Below are 17,657 nucleotides of genomic sequence, written 5' to 3'. Positions count from 1 at the left end.
AAACTCATAAAACTGGTGTGCTTTCTGTAACAATAGGGTTAGTGGCTCCAGTCTAAGTTGCCATAGCACTAAAATTACAATATTCTAGCTTCAGAGCATCACAATATCGCAGGCTACTATTAGTTTGAGTCCAGACACAACCTTCGGCATAAGATGGAGCTTCTCTAATTCAAAACCAGTGCAATGTTTTATTTTTTTATTTTTATTTTTTTCTGAAGAGGATTGCCTAATATGGTATTGGTGATGGAGGAGGTTTTTGGGGAGAGGGAAGCTTGGTTACGATACAACAAGATAAGGTAGGGCATCTAGAGTAAAAGTTTCATACTAAACAGATTACTTTATATAATGTATTTTTCCCTTGTCGAACAATACGGTGTGCCTAACTCTAAATCAGCGCACTTGTTATTAAGCTATAAAAAACATGGCCGGATATTGCATAAACATAAGGTAGGGCATCTGGAGTAAAAGCTACCCACTAATTTAAATGGGTTTTATAGTGCGCTTTAAAATACTCTGTCCAAGTCATTTACCATGTGGATCAATAAGGTTTGTCTAACTCAAAATCTGTATAATGCAGTGTCTAATATTGCACTAGTGATGGAGGAGGTGTCTGGGGGAGGGGGAAGCTTGGTTAAGTTTCCCATGCAAGTCGTTAATCTCATATATATCCATCAACCATAAGAAATCAATTCAAAACATCCATAATATTATTTAAATTTGACAGCTCGGGATTAAAAGCCTGTAATCCCCGAACCACATTGCTAACATGCTAAAGCTATTGCTAAAACCACATTAAGCTAATGGTATGACATAATCTAATGGTCCCGCATGTATTAAATGTTTATATGGGGTAAAAATCAAGCAGTGAGCGGCCATTTTGATTAAGAAGTGCAGAAAGGCTCATATATTTCCTGGTCATTGATTGAAAAGCCAGACGGCGCGGAGCTCTTAGTGGAATAAGTGTGGTTTGATCATGCAGACGCTATTGACATATGCTAACGCTAACACAATGCTAAACAATGGACAGGCGTTTTATAAGATAGCAATGCATTAGTCTAATCAGATGAAAGTGGATTGGCCATTTTCAGTATTTTTATATTGTTTTTTTTCTTTGTTCAGACTAATGCAGTCTTGGTCGAGGTTTAACCCGGACACACTGCTTTAAAATTGGGACAAAGATCAGAACAAAACCTGGACTAGACTAGGATTATAAAAACAGGATGAACCCAAGTTTACACTAGGAGTAAACTGGTCTTAAACTGGTTTAGTCTTTGTTTGCCTCTGTGTTTGTACTGGTTTAACGGTTTAACTGACTCTAACTGTTATGCTTTGCTATTTTAATATGGTTAAAATCAAAATTGTGATCTATACTGTACAAAATCTGTTATATCACCCTGTGTAGTAAGTATTAACAACTGTTTTTGTCTTGGTTGAGTTGGCATAGACATGGTTTTAGCTTTCTCTAGTCCCTGTCTAAACCTGACTTGGACCTGGTTAGGTTCTGTCCTAGCTTTATCCATCAGACATACTTCAGTCCTGGTTATGTTTTGATTTTATTCCAACATATTTTCTTATTAAGTCCAGTCTTAGTTTTATTTTTAACTTAAGTTTCCATTGCTATGTTCTACTCTATCCATTATTTAGTCCACACGTGCCAAACTTAAGGCCCGCGTGCCAAATGTGGCATCATTTTATGTGGCCCTGGTCCTTTGAGAGCATCCATTTTGCTGATGCGGCCCTCGGTGAAAATGTGTTTGACGCCCCTGATTTAGTCTATTATTTTACACTTGGATCAATGCATCGTAGTAGGCACTGGTGTTGTCACGATATACTCAGTTTCGATGCCAAAGAATATACTCGATACTCAATACCGATTCCAATACCACAGTGTTGTGAATGAAGAAGGCCTAAATATCTGTTTGCGGATCTTTTTCATACATGCAATATAGTTTTTTGTGATCTTTTTTTTACAAACGTTAGCATTGATCATCTGCGTCTATATCCGTCCTATAACTACAAAATAAAAACTGGTGGATTTTAAAGCGTTCTCTGTCCAGATATCCTCGCTGCAAATCTTTTAGCTACAGCTGATCAAAGATACGCCACTTTTAACCCTTTAACCCCTTCGTGCCCGTGTCAAATGTAAAAACGCAGGATAAAATCTCATGAGATCCCACCTGAAGGTCTTATTGTTTGTTCACTTCTTGTTCTGATACAGCTCGAGATCATTCTAAAGCTATTCAGTAAAAGGTTTATTCCTGTTTGCAAATGTGACTTTTTTAGTATGAATATCTAGTTTCGATCCTAGTTTTAGTATCGATTGGTATGCGAGTTGCAGTACCTTTGACAACTCTAATAAAGACGTAAGAGGCATTAGCTTAATCACCTCTGCGCAGTCGGCCATCTTGAATCTGATTTCCTTTTGTTGGATCGCCTCTCGTCTTTCACGATGAGGAAACAGCTGTGTTACATAACAGAGGAAATGGACTGTGAAGAATGAAGTTAGGAGCTTTTCTCCATAGGACCATCTGCTTTGTGTACATCTGAGCTCCTATAACAATATGCCGCAGTTACAATGTTTACTCAAGTCGCAAAATTAGGTTAAACAATATTTTGAAATGCTTGACAATGGAATAAGTGGAATAAATGGCTTTTATATAGACTATGAATAAAGCGGCGTAGGCCTTTTAGTATTATTTTATCAATCATTTTATTTAAATTATAAGGATTTATTTGGGACAACAGCAGAAAGGAGAAGCTAGTGAGTGAGCGAGTTTGCTGAAAATGTGGTATGTTTTGGTATTAATATATAAAAAGGTATATTAAATGCATAATTCCCATCTTAATCTGTCTTTATACATAAGAAATATATTGTTTCCTAGTATTTTTCCACATAAATAGAACTCCCATGCTGGTGTAGTCTTATGAGATACATAATAGTGTTGAGAACTTTTGCCACGCCCCCTAATTTTTCATAATTCTGAAACTCATAGAAAGGCGATATTTCGAGAACTTTTGCCCATTGAAAAGACATAATAGCTTTTTTTTGAATTGTTAATTGCTATGACTACGGTGCTAGATATGTATCACTCTGAAACCAATGGATATTCTACTTCTATTCTATATTCTACTACTTCTACTTTTTCTATTGCTTCTACTACGATAAGCAGGGTCAGACGAAGCAGAGGATGAAGAGGAGAGGGTCAGATGGAGGCGAGGACGCAGAGGAGCGGCTCAGACAGAAATTAGACGTTTGAAAGTCTAAAAGACAGTACTATTTCCCCGTCTCTTGTCCTCTCTCAAACATACACACTTGGTCCCTGTTCTATGCAGGGGCAGTGGACTGTGAAATGTGAAAAACTGCAGTGCGTTCCTGATTCATTATCCTGTCAAAGTTTCAGTCTGCCTGCGAGCGACGAGCAAAACTATTTATTCACGTAACACCAGAGGGAGAAGAGAATATAGTGACACGAGGGTCTGCACCAGTGGACTTTAAAGTCATGGAGTTTGTGCTGTGGTGTAGGGTAAAGGTGCGCGATACTGACAAACGTTAAGATCTAACATTTTTGGGGAATATTTGGAATCGCTTCTTGATTTGGCCTTATCGTTCAGTATATGAAAGTTGGATGTGTACAGTTTCTTAGCACTAATGGAAAATTTTTGGTTATTTTTTAGATATATGATAAGATTTAAGTCCTAAAAGTTTGAATTCATAACTTGTATCACTCATTACAGTTGCAAAAAATAACGACTTAAGTGTTTTATTCTGTTTATTTATTACAGCTCATGATTTTATTATTTTTTTAAACAATATTGTAGATTTAGAATAGTTTTTGTGGTTTGAATCTTGTCCTGTTTTGTGTCAGTGGTAAAAATTTGTTTCAATATTATCATTTATCATCTATATTTTCTTCTATATATACTATTTACTGCTATAGCGAACTTCAAAATGTGTTAATGTGACAGGTCTATTTTTGATAACTACCTCACCAACTTAATTAAGCAAGAACAAAGACTTAATTAATAATGAACCAATAATTTATTAAGAATGATTCAGGCTTAATGCTCATTATTAATTAAATCTTTGTTCTTGCTTTGCTCAGACTAATTCAAGTAAGGTTATTATAAAATGTTACACCATATTCGAATGAACTGTGCTAAAACATGTCTGTAAAAATCTTCCTTGGTTCAAGAATCAAAACATATAATCTTAAATTAAAGTGCAAAACATTTTAGCGCATTTGTTTTATTTTAGCCATTTTTATTTGTTATGATTGCAAATGAAACAATACTCATTTGTTTTTAATTGCCATGGCAAAAGTGTTTTTTTGTTTTGTTTTTTTTAATCACTTAAAACTTATGGATAGTTCTGGTTCATTTCAAGCAGGAGGTACTACACAGGTTTACAAGTCAGATCTGTGGAGAGGTGATTCAGCACATTGTTAAGGCCGTTTCCAACACTAAAACCAACCACATATTTTCCGAACCATGGGTCGCACTTTTTTCATAGCTTGACCGAGGGTGTGACTTATACTCAGATACTCAGATGGGACTTATATGTGAAATTATTGATTATTATATTATTATACATAATTTCACATCTTTGTCAATCAAATTTAATAGACATCTGAGAAAGACTGAACCAAAATGCCCCCTAAAAGAAAATCATATTCTGCTGAGTCTGATGACAGCGACGCAGAAGAGGAAGCGGCCCTCTGGAGTTGGTGGAGTTGTTCAGAGTCAGGATGATTCGTGAAAGATGAAGAATTCAATGGATTAATAATTTGGAGTGAGACTGAGAGTAAACTTGTTAGCTTGTATTTTATGCTTGAGTTATCTGATTAATTGTTGATATCTTACGTTAACACACCAGACACATATTCAGTTCTGTCTATGCTTCATGTAGCTGAATAAATATAAATGTGTTATGTTCGCGTGCTGTACTGCTATTCAGCCTGTTGTTCTCTATTTTATTGTTATTATTAGAACTTGCCTTTAAAGATAAAATGTCTGTTTTTGGTTTCGGACTTTGTAAAATAAATTTCCCCCAAAATGCGACTTACATTTGGGTTTTGTTTTTTCTTCATTATTATACATTTTTGGCTGGTGGGACTTATACTCCGGAGCGACTTATAGTCCAGAATATACGGTAATAAAAATTATACTAGAAAGATATTTGAATGCAACTGGTTATTAGCTTGGAGAGTATTGCAATCCATAAACAGGCTGATCAGTACTGCAGCATATAGTCACAAGTAGAGAGAAGCATTGTAGTAATACGCCATCACAAGTACATTTGAAAAGAATTACCAGGGATACTTCAGTCAACTGTTCCAATGACTCATGTCGATACTACACGATGAAAATCAGATGTAAATGAGTTTGTAATCTGAGACCTATCTGCTGTTTCCGTCCGCACAACAAAACATAAAAGGAACGTCATTATGCTTTAGTCTGGGCTTGGAAAAATACATCTTTAACTTGATAACTTGATAACTCGATAACGTTTCTCCCATCGATATAAAATGTTGATGAAAAATTACTATAATTCAGAAATGAATTAGAGACAATGCAGAAGGCGGCAACCTATCAAAATAATGTCAACACCACCCACTTCATTATATAAAGCAGAATATATGAGTCTGTTGAACGTAAGATTGATGCCAAGTCATTACTACTGCTAAAGTCACTTGTATACAATTCTCAAAATAAATCCCACAACTGCAGTATTTAATGTGTAGTGTCATGCTTACGTTAACAAAGCATAAATCAGATCTTGCGTACTGGAAATTTGTCTTACAGTGATTCATTTCTTCTGCTTCTTTGCACTTTTACTTGATTAATATTGTTTTAATTGCATTTTGGCTACTCATCCTTACCTCTAATTAGACTTATGTACTATGAAAGAATGTAGTATACGGAAACCATAACGTGCCATGTGATGTTCCTCAAATACACTTGTCTATGTGGAGGCCATAATTGAACTGGACGATTCACAAACAGACAGTGGCACATGTGGATCTATTATTTAAGCAGTGGTCACCTCATGTTAGCGAAGCATCCATCAGCAGTCTCACACTCAGGTCGTCCAGACTGAGCGAATATGTGGTTATGTCTACGGACAGCTGGGATGTCTGTGTGGGACGGGGCAATATCGCAAAAAACATAGCAAATATTCCCTCATATTGATCAGTCATGGCTTTGATTTTTTTATTTCTTATGAATAACAAATAAAAATGGCAGTGTATCTTAATTTTATTAGATCTAACAAGGACCAAACCAGGACTATAGCAGGAGTAAAGCAGGTCTAACCAAGACTCAACCAGGACTATTTACAAGACTAAATCATTACTGCACAATCATGATCTGTATCAGGACTAAACCAGGACTATATTAGGACTAAACCAGGATTAAACCAGGTCTAGCCACGACTTAACTAGGATAATATCATGACTAAATCATTTCTACACAATCAGAAGCTAAACCAGGACTAAATAAAGAGCAAACCAGGACTTAATCAGGTCTAAACTAAAACCACTGCAAGTACGACACACTGCTCTTTTCATCAAATGTGCAAATGGGTTGTGGATGCACCATCATGTAGCAGACACAGAGCAATCCCCATTTAATTCTCATTTAAAAGTCATTACCTTTAATCACGAGCAGAATCAAATGAGCAACTATTGTGAAGCCTCATAATTAAAATGCCTAATTTAATCCAAACGTGCCCACGCGCCTCGTCACACAAATCATTTCGTTATAATTACTATCCATCGCTGGTGGCGTGTTCTGTGATTGAAATGCTAAACATGTTTTTATTTTTAACAAAATCCCAACCAGAAAATGCGCTAAGTAAATAATGATAATAAATGCAGCCTATCAAATGTGTGTAGAGTGGAGCTGAGGACTAAATCAGGATTAAAACAGGACTAAATCAGGACTAAATCAGGACTAAATCAGGACTAAATCAGGACTAAATCAGGACTAAATCAGGACTAAATCAGGACTAAACTTGGACTATGACTAATCCATGGCTGCAAAAGTCTACAATAAGACTAAAACAGGACACCCACTGTAAACCATACGAAACCATATCTGCACAAGGACTAAACTAGGAGTAAACCAGGACTAAACCAGGCCAAAACGAGGGCTAAAGCAGCTCTACAAAAGTACCAATCCAGGACTAACCAGTGTGCAAAAACTAGTCCAAACTGGGATTAAAACAAGGCAGCCACACCAGGACTAAACCAGGACTAAACCATGTCTAAACTGGGACGAAACAAGGTCTTAACTAAAACTAAACCAGTTCAGGATGACAAAACTAGGTCTGAAAATAGGATAAACCAGATCTAAACTAAGTCTAGATACACATCTGAGGTCTACACTAAACCAGGGATAGGAACACATCAATTTAAACTCAGACTCAACTATGAACCAGGCCCAAACAAGGACTCAACAAGATCTACGCATGGACTAAACCAGGATTACACTAGGTATAAACAAGGACTAAACCCGGTCTAAACTCGTGCTAAATCATGTATAAACTAGGACTAAACCAGGTCTAAACAAGGACTAAACCATAAGTGTGTATTTCAGTATTCAGTACGGGCCTGCATGCTTCTTATCCCGTAAAAAAGCGTGCATCCTGCCGCCCTCCCTCTCTTCTTTCCTCCTCCCTCTCTTCCTTTCTCTCTCTCCCTCCCTCTCTCCTCTGCTATGGCTGTCAGCGAACCGCACCGTGCTCCATGTGATCGGAGAGGAAAGAGAAAAAAATATATGCAACAATACAACACGCGTACTTCTGAGCCCAACCTTGCAAAACCACTTTGAAAAACCAGCCAGAGCGCCCGAATATGGCACGTTTTGCATCACCAAGTATTAGTTTCCAGGGAAAGATTTGTTGATTTGTTATAAAAGCGCACGATGTCTCACCTGCTGCCAGTTTTCCTCCAGGGATGGCATCGCTGAGAAATACCCAGTGTCATGTACCAGTTGTAGTTCTTGGAAAATACTGTAATTCGCCAGTACATCCATTTTGACGCGTAAAGTTAAACCAGGAACAATCCCAAAAATCGTAAATAAAACTCCTCTTCTTATACCTCCAAAATCTTTTCCTTTTAGTTTGGATAAATTGCCAAAACGGTGCAAAATGTGCGCGCAGGAGTACGTTAGTTTCGTTGTTGTTTTGCCGCTATGATCCACCACGCCTCCTGTCCTTCGCCTACTATTTCCGTATTTTACCAAGACTGGAGAGAGGTCTGCCGCTCGCGTTTGCGCCTCTCCACCGCAACAGCAGCAAGAAGCAACGCACCGTTCCTCGCTGCAAAACAGGCGACCGGCGCGAGAAGAGGCGGGGCCAGGGGCGGAGACTCCTGTCAATCACTTCCACGCGTGGCCAAATACGGTAAATAGGGTTGATGATGTCAGTGAGTGCCAATTAAGGCGGTGCGTAAAGCAAAGAGAGGGGCGGAGCTACGGGGAGAGCGTGGGTTTGATTGGCCACAAGGCGCTGTCAGTCTCAAAACGGGGCGAACCCAAGCGGTGAGTTATTTTTAGAGGCCTATATAAAAGCACCGAGCCACTGCGAGTTGTCATTTCGAGCCGAACGTGAGAGCAGAGCGGACGTGTGCAGAGAGGAAAGCGTGAAAATGCTGTATTGACAAACACGTTTAACCGCAAAAAGAGGAAAGGAAAAGCAGAACACATATTGCAATAGAAGGAGAAAGAGAGAAAGAAAAGAGACAGAGAGAGGTGAGGGGATTGTGTGATAGCGGTGAAGGAGGAGAGTGTGTGGTTACCATGCGGTTTCCATGTGGCGGTGTCTGGAGACTGGTCCATCCGCCCACCTGTTCATAACAACCAGAGCAGCACACAACACAGTATCCTCGTTTACTCTTTTCAGTTATTACTGTTTTGATATATATATATATATATATATATATATATATATATATATATATATATATATATATATATATATATATATATATATATATATATATATATATATTAGTCATAACTTATATTAGTCATAACTTTATTGCTCACTGGCCATCGTGTTGTGTAAGAAACCAATTACACAGAACAATTCTATGTTCATGGGTTTCAAAATGATGAAAACTTAAAAGAGTTGCCATAGCGATTAACAAACAAAAACAAAATATGTGCACTGTTACGTTTCTGATGGAGGGTCCACCACTTACTTCAGTGGAAATGTTGTTAGTGGAATGTTCCACACAATGACTTTACACATATTCATCTCCATGGAGACAAGCAGGTGAGGCCACCAGGCCAAGTTACAGGTTAGAGAGGGGACCCCACTCCCCGTTAAGTTTTTCAAGGTATATCTTTAAGGAATAAATATAATACCAGTAATGAAGTGCAAGATAGTTACTGTGATACTGTGTAACATTCCAGGTAAAGCAATAACATTTCCATGGAGACAAACTGATGGCCCTGGTTTTCTAGCCCTGGTTTAGTCTTGGTCAAGTTCAGATTCAGCCCCAATTTATTCCAGCAGCAGGTCCAGACTAAACTGAATGAGTGTACTCTTTCACAGCCCTGGACATCACATTACAGGACACTGTGAGTGACACCTGTTGAGTGAGTTACAATAAGACACAAAATGACAGTTGAATAAATATTGTATAATTGATGTACTTTGTAACTTTTCTGTCCATGAATTGCTGGTCTCCATAGAGATTTTATTGCTTATTCTGGAATGTAGCACAATAATGCATTAAATGTATTGTCTTACCTTAAATACTGTATCAACTTCTCGTTCAATACATGACTAGTAGAACAATATTTGGGAGTTGTTTTTTTTTTATCATGGGGACTTTTTCTTTGCACTAGAGGGAAAATTGTGGTTATTTTCTCTATACTACAACGAGATTTGAGCTGTACAAGGTTGAATTGTGAACTTCTATGACTCATTATAGTCCAGGGGTCGGCAACCTTTAACCCCCAAAGAGCCATTTGGACCTGGTTTCCATGGAAAAGAAAACACCGCAAATACTTTTTGACATCTGAAATGGAGATAACACTGTAAATATTGTACACACTATGTCACTAAACAATGAAAAATAATATTTGCAAAATATCTGCATGAATATTTATTTTACCTGGTTAATGGGACGTCTGCTCCTGAACCTCAGCAAAGCGTCTACAAATCGGGGCTGTAGTCACTTTGATCTTTACGCAGGACTGTGAGCTGTCATCTGTGAGGCGTGAGAAATGTTTGTTTTTAACATAGTTCACTGTGGAGAATAGCTGCGCACATATGTATCTGATTTTCTGCACAATTTCACTTGTTTTTAAAGTCCACAAATAGGTGTTCTGAAATCTTAATGAATGACTCTTTCATATATTTTCCGTCTGCGAACCTTCTCCCATGCCTGACTCTTTCCTGAGCAGCCACAGAATTTACATACATAGTTAAATTTGCAGACTTCATCCACTTCTTGAATTGATTTTTCCTCAGATCAGCCTTCCAAAAACAGCTTTTTCAAAACAGCTCTTCTTTTTCTATATTCTTCTATATTTCAAGATCACAATAATCTTACAATTTAAACTACAATTTAAAGAAGAACTAACAGAAATAAAATACACTCCAATTAAATACTTATAATTTATTTTCTCAAGCCAAGCAGAGCTGCAGTATAAGGATGCACTTGGGGTTGGCGACCCCTGTTACAGACTAAATATAGACTAAAGCGTTGTAGCTTTTAAACAGTATTGAACATTTACAATACTTTATAAGGGATAATTCTGCTTTCTAATGTGGATTCAGTATTATTTTTTATCATCTATATTTACTTCAACGATATATCACACTTCAAAACGTGTTATCGTGACAGGCCTGATGCTGTCGCCGGCTTGTCTTCGTGGAGATACTATAATAATGCCTTACTGTGGGACATTACAGGAAAGTGACACATGATCAACCAGTGGATTCATGTATTTGAGACACAAAATAGAATAAATATTACAATAACATTTGAATTGACCCTGTTTTGCATACTTGACAAAACGTACAATCAGAAAGAAATCAGATTACTGTACTTACATGACATTTCCCTTATCTGATAACTCCAGAAATGAGATTATGATCAGATTGTTGGTGTGCATGTAAACATATCCAGCATGGACCAGCAGGTAGTGGACCCTCGACTAGAAAAGTTACATAATGCATTTAAATTTCCTGTTCTATCTCCTTCTGTATTGTTGTACAGACCCTCTCTCGCTCTCACTCTTTTTCTCTTTTCTCTTTTCTCTAGTGAACCATAAAAGCTTCCATAAAAGCTTTTAAGGGATCAGATATCACAAATCAGATCTGAGGCTCTCGCTGGCGTTTGGCTATGACACGATAATAACATCAGCAGCAGAACTAAAAACTCTACAGACAAACTTACACTAGATATGATTCTCTTTCTGTTTCTGTGGTCATGTGATGTGCGTTCAGTCGTTGTTATAGATTTGTTTTTATAAATAGTTTCATATTCTAAGCCAAAATCCTGCTTTAGACCTGAGATTCACCTGGCCAACAATAATATTTATTTCAGTGATGCATGTAAAGTGAAGGAGCTCATTGGTCACCTGTCATTTACAAACAAAACCACATTTCTCTCACCTCAGATTAACAGAATTTAGTGCTTTCCCTCATTGATTCTGCAGAAATCTGTGATGTTTTTCAGTCTCCTGTGATATTTTTTTGTGACCGAGCTCACGTCTTTGTAAAGTATTTGAGAAGTGTGTATTCTGGTTCCTAGGCAACCCTGGTTTAGTCCTGGATTAGAACTGCTTTTGTGTAGAACTGGTTTAGACTAGCTGTTCTTCTCATGTAATAGGAAGTAGTTTAGACTGAGTTTCGTTTGACCCGTGTTGACTAATCTGGTTGAATAAAGAATAATAGAGCACATTTCTGACCACGGCCTCCTGTGTGGTTTAGTCCTGGTGTTTTAGGTTGGTATTTTACATTGCCTGCACGAAGAGTTTTGACTGGAGTACGCGACTAGGGGTAAAAAATGTATATCTGAAGATTTTCACAATATTTTTGCATTCAGAACTGTGCAAAAAATGTGCCTATAATGTACTGGTTAAGGTTCACTTTAAAACATCAACGAACCCCAAATATCTGAATGGACTTTGAACATTTACCCCATATCCATATGTAGGTATAAAAAAAGTAATTTGTTATTTTTGCAGTAATTTGAACAGGTAAAAATAGACTATACCCTAGTCTATTTTTACAGCTGTTAAGTCTTAATTTGCATATGTGTCTTGAAAAACAACATCTATTTTTGATACAGCTCCTGCCACTATGCGTAATATGTGTGACTGTGACATGCACGTTTTATTGTCCTTGTCGGGAAATTTGCCTTCTGCATTTGACCCATCCTTCAATGTCTCTGGGTTACACCTGTCAGCACCCCTCTCCAGATTTTGAGCTAGTCTCGTTCAGGGCTACTTTAACTCAAGGATTTGACCTATTGTTCATGTTTTGTTTTGCGTTGATGGGGGTGTAATCGCCCGGATAGCAACCTTAGTGGAACAGAGGAGAGATGAGACAGTTTGTCCAGTGCAGACCCAAGTGCATTTATTCAGACACCAAAAATATTTACAAAAAACAAGGAAAATTGTAAAAGAATCAGCATGGCAGTACCTCCTGTACACACAGCACCCTTTTCTTTAGCAGACTGAGGTTTGCTCCTTTATAGAGCACCTCCCTAATTGGCTGAGCCCACTCTGTAGTACAGGTAAGTTTAGCCACATGTTTAGAGCAATTTTTTTACCATATTGTTAAAAATTAGCTGAATTATCTTGGTTGTTATATTTGACACCCCTCCTTATTAGCACACAGTTGTCTACCCTGGAACCTTCTTGAGGTGCTCCGGCTCCCCGGGGACTCATTTGGCCAAAACACCTAAGGCAGACAACATGGGTAAGTTGAAATTTCCAACAATTCAATTATCTGATACACAACACGTTCATCAGTAAAACATTTTAAAGTTCTTTATGTATTGTCCTTCTTTCTGCTAGCCTCAAAGATAGGCCTGTGTAATGGACTAGCTACATTACAGGGGGAAAGTGGAGTGCCCAGAATAAACCCACACACAGAGAGAACATACAAACTCCACAGAAACTGGGAACTTTCTTGATACACTGACAGATTATAGCTCTCAATGATATTCTTATGATTGGTGTTTGAATATCTCTCTTGGAGGTTTTTCTCCATTGTAAGTAAGTCGTGTTGTATTGTGCGTTGGAGATAAATTAAAGGACAAAAATGGAAAATAGGAAAGAATAAACACTTGCCTGGCTCCACATTCCGGTGTATAGTTACCACCACACAATAGAACAGATTAGGAGAGGTAAACATGTGGACGGAGCGTGGCACAGATCAGTTTGGTTAAAGTCTCAAACATCACCACATCAAATGGCGTCCTGTATCAGTTCAGAGGCGGAGTCTGTGAGGGAGAGGGGAGTTAAGGTAAGGCAAGGCTGGTACTGGGTTGTTTTAAATTGTTTATGAGGGAAAAAAAGGAAAAGTATACTTCACATTCTTAGTTTTATAATCACTTGTATTTGAGAACGAAGACACTAACTTCCCACGGATCATATCTGGACCACATGTCACACAACAGCTAGCAACAATAGTAAAGTAAATATTTGAATCTGATCAAACATCCAGTTACATCCAGCTGAGAGTGTTATGGCCCCCTAGTGGCACAATTTGTTACTGTGTTTTAACGTACAGGGAGTCCATAAAATATCTTAACAATTTTAAAATGTAATTACTCAGTGGTTATAAAAGTTTTTAATAGCATTACATTCTGGATTCCCTGGGTATAAAAGGCCTCGCTCTGCTCCTCGTCCGTCCGCACGCCACGCTGCGGTCGCCCCGCTTGCACGTACACCCGCGTTTTAACACTTGCATTTCATTACAACCGGTGTCAAACTGATTCTCATTTGCGCCACTCGCACCCACATACACTAACAACACTAATACGCTGATGTTTTTTTAAATAAATGTCCCAAAAAAAGGCTTAAACATGGCCGCTCGTGTCCTGCCCATTCGTTTTGTTGTGGTCGGAGGCGTAACAGCACAGACATCTTTCCGTCGACAAATGCACAAAAAGCACCTTCCTCTGCGTGTTTTTAACAATCAAAATAATATTTCTACTACATTTGGCTTGTTTATATCCGTCAGTGTCACTATGTTTGTTTTGGCTCATTAGACACTTCCCCCGAACCACATCGCTGCCTGTGATTGGTCTAAACCACTGGGGGCGGGGCCATTCTCAACAGCAGGAGTCAAGCCAAATGGATTTCACCATCGTCTTAAGAAGGAACAACTTGACCAGTGTTTTTGTAACTAAGAAAACATCCCCATTAGATTATCAATAAAAGATATATTTGATTTGAACATGTCTATAACATATTTGGAGACGCAGTGATGTCATGTTTATGAGTTCAAAATCTTGCATACGGTTCCTTTTTATTACAAGTAAATGAAACTCTTGGCTTTGTTTTTGCTATAGAAACAAACACTTTTTTTCCTCCGTGCATGTCTACGCCTTTGTTTGGCTCTTTCTTTGCTCGTAACCCAAACAACAATAAAATGAAGGGAATTACATCTGCACAAAAACAGAATAAGAGGATTAGGGAGGGAAAAAAGTACAAAAGCACAAAATTCAATGGAAAAAGTGAAATTTAGGGTTTAGCTACAAGTCTGAGAACATAGAGGAAATATAATAGAGAGTGTGGGCTTCACTGGTGGATGGAGAGAGAGGTGAAGGAAGAGAAGGGAGAGAGAGGAAGGGGGAAGAGTTAGAGGGGAGAAAAAAAGGGAGAGAGGAAGGGAGAACAGACGAGGAGGAAGTGTGTGTGTTTGTGTGAGAGAGAGAGAGAGCTTCACTGGTGGATGGAGAGAGAGAAAGGGGTAGGGAGAGAAGAAAGGAGTGGAGAAAGAAAGGAAGAGAGAGCAGAGGGTAGAGAGGTAGAGAGAGAGAGTAGAAAGGGGGAGGGAGAGAAGAGAAGGTGAGAGATAGGAGGGGAGAAAGAAAGGGAAGGAGAGGAGAGAGAGAAGAAGAGAGGGAGGGGGAGAAAGGAGAGGAAGAAAGGGAGAGGAGGTGTAGGGAGGGGGGTACAGTATGTGTGGACTTCACTGGTGGATGGAGAGAGAGGAGAAGGGGAGAGGAAGAGAAAGAGAGAGGAGAGGGAGAGGAGGGGCAAGAGTAGGGGGAGAAAGAAAGGGAGAGAGGAAGAGAGGGCTGAAGGGGAAGAAGTGCGTGTGGGCTTCACTGGTGGATGGAGAGAGAGAAGGGGGTAGGGAGAGAAGAAAGGAGTGGAGGAAGAAAGGAGGAGAGAGCAGAGAGGTAGACAGAGAGAGGAGAAAGGGGAAGGAAGAGAAGAGGAGGTGAAGAGAGAGGAGAGGAAGGGAGGGAGAGGAGGTGTACACGGGTGGTATATTGTGTGTGGCCTTCACTGGTGGATGGAGAGAGAGATAAGAGACGGAGAGGAGAGAGGTGGGAGATAGAGATAGGTGGAGAGACAGAAAGAGCGAGGAGGGGAGGGATAGAGGAAGAGAGAGAGGTGAGGGAGGAGAGGAGGGGGAAAGAGATAGGGAGGGGTGAGCGAGAGGGAGGACAGAGAGAGATAAAGAGGAGCGTGCGTGTGGGCTTCACTGGTGGATAGAGAGAGAGAGATGAGGGGAGGAAGAGGAGAGGGAGAAAAAAGGGAAGGAGAGAAACTGGGGAGGAGAGAAAGAGAGATGAAAATAGAGAGAGGGAGAGAGAAGAGGAGGAGTTGTAATCTTTTTAGTGCAGCGTAGTTTGGCACAGAAAGGCAGAATATGGGGAGAGATGCTTTTAGAATAGTACAGCCAATAACACTATCAGAATACAAGAGTGATAGAGGGAGGAGAGGAGAGAGAGATATATATATTGATGGTTTGATCCCCATTACGCCCTGTACTATTGATGTACATTTCGGCAAGACACCCCCCTCTCCCTCCTCCTTCTCCCTCTCCTCTTCCTCACACTCTTCTATTGTTTTGTTCAGATTTTCCTCTGGGAGAGAAGTCATGGTGCGCTCAGGTGCTGCAGACTGGGTGGTTTTTCTCACACCTGTCACCAGGAAGAGGCTGTCTGCTCCAGCAAAGAAACATGTCACTCAAACACTTTACAACCAGAAGAGCCTCAGTGGGCCAATATCCCTCTGTATCCTGATATATTCTGTTTTTGACATTTAAAGTGTATATGAGGTTATATCCATTTCACTTCAACAGAGTAGACATCATTTTATTTAAAGAGCACATTTTATGTTTTTAGGTGCTTAGTATCAATGTTAACCTCCTCAGACCCGAGCTCTTGCAGGACTTTATTTGCAAAAAAAATAAAATAAAAATATATAAATTAAAATACAAAAAAAAAAAAAAATAAAATAATAATAATAATAATACAATAAATAAAAAATAAAATAAAATAAAATAAATATTCTAAACTCTTAGAAATATTCAAAATTGACCATGTTCTTGTTGCAGTTCATCTAAAAAATTGCACTATGGCCTAAACAACCCAAAATGTTGTCCACAGATGAGGACACCAGGTCTCAGGAGGTTAATGTTATTTAATTGTAAAACTCAATCAGTCCGTTGAAGTGAATGAGCCCAGTTGGCATATGCAAAATAATGCTCTTCTTGTACACGGTCACACGAGCATGCACACAAATGCTTATGGGGTGTATAAGTATATTGGAAGTATATAGAGTGTCACAAAGTCAGTGGAAGGTAACGATTAAAAAGCAGTTTTTAAGACAATTGAAGGATTGAGCTGAGAAAAGTTTATAGTATAGGGCCGATCAAGAGCAAGGATGACAGCGATGAACATTTTTTGGAGAGTCTGATCTATGACTCCCTCACTCTGCAGCACCTGAGACAACCGGAAGAAGACCGAGCCAAAGTGCTCCACCATGCATTCCCTCTGCCCCAAATCATCACCTATGTCCATAAAGACGTAGGTGTATGGGGTCTATAAATGCAGAGACAAGACAGAGGAGGAGAAACAGAGGAGACGTGAGGAGAAGGAGAGATGGAAGATCAAGTAGAAGGTGAAAGTTTTCCCCAAAAGTAATTCAGTGACTTTGGAGCAGATGAAAATGGTGATGATGGAGGTTATGAGAGACCTAAATTTAACCCCCAGTTACTCCACCCTAATGAGAACCTTATGGAAACACCTGCTCAAAAGGTACAAGCATCTGAGGAGGACCATGGTGCACAAACAGAAGTAAGGCCTGGTCTGAGGGACAGCAAGAAGGAGGTACTGTAGAGAGGGAGAAGGTGGAAGAATGGAGGACAATAGTGTAAGTGAGGAATAGGGAGAGAAAGGAGGAAAGGGGGGAGAAGGGGAGAAGTGGAGGGCATGAGAAAATACTGGAAATCTCATTTAGTCTTGATTTAAACTTGGCTTAGTCCTGGGTTAGATCTGGGTTAGGACTGATTTAGACCTGTTCTAAGTTAGTCTTGGATTGGATCTGGTGTGTAAGATCTTAGTTCTGGGTTAGACATGTTTAGACCTGATCTGGTTCTAGTTTAGACCCGGTTCAGTTCAGGACAGGACTTATTTGGCCCTGTTTGGTTTTTTTGACTGGTGAAT

At 39.1% G+C, this 17,657-nt stretch overlaps 1 protein-coding gene across 1 annotated transcript in view; it reads right to left on the bottom strand.

Annotated features, from left to right (window-relative positions):
* The window catches only part of klf7b (Kruppel-like factor 7b), a 48,684-nt gene extending 40,391 nt beyond the window's left edge, over positions 1 to 8,293 (bottom strand). Inside the window, exon 1 of the mRNA XM_033987031.2 lies at positions 7,933 to 8,293. Within this exon, the coding sequence (XP_033842922.1) occupies positions 7,933 to 8,034 (102 nt within the window). The 5' untranslated portion in view covers positions 8,035 to 8,293. The remainder of the gene's footprint in view (positions 1 to 7,932) is intronic.
* Positions 8,294 to 17,657: the final 9,364 nt, after the last annotated feature.

Source organism: Periophthalmus magnuspinnatus, chromosome 21 (assembly GCF_009829125.3).
Source record: "Periophthalmus magnuspinnatus isolate fPerMag1 chromosome 21, fPerMag1.2.pri, whole genome shotgun sequence".
Taxonomy (NCBI): Eukaryota; Metazoa; Chordata; class Actinopteri; order Gobiiformes; family Gobiidae; genus Periophthalmus; species Periophthalmus magnuspinnatus.
This window is presented reverse-complemented; position numbering and strand designations above follow the sequence as displayed.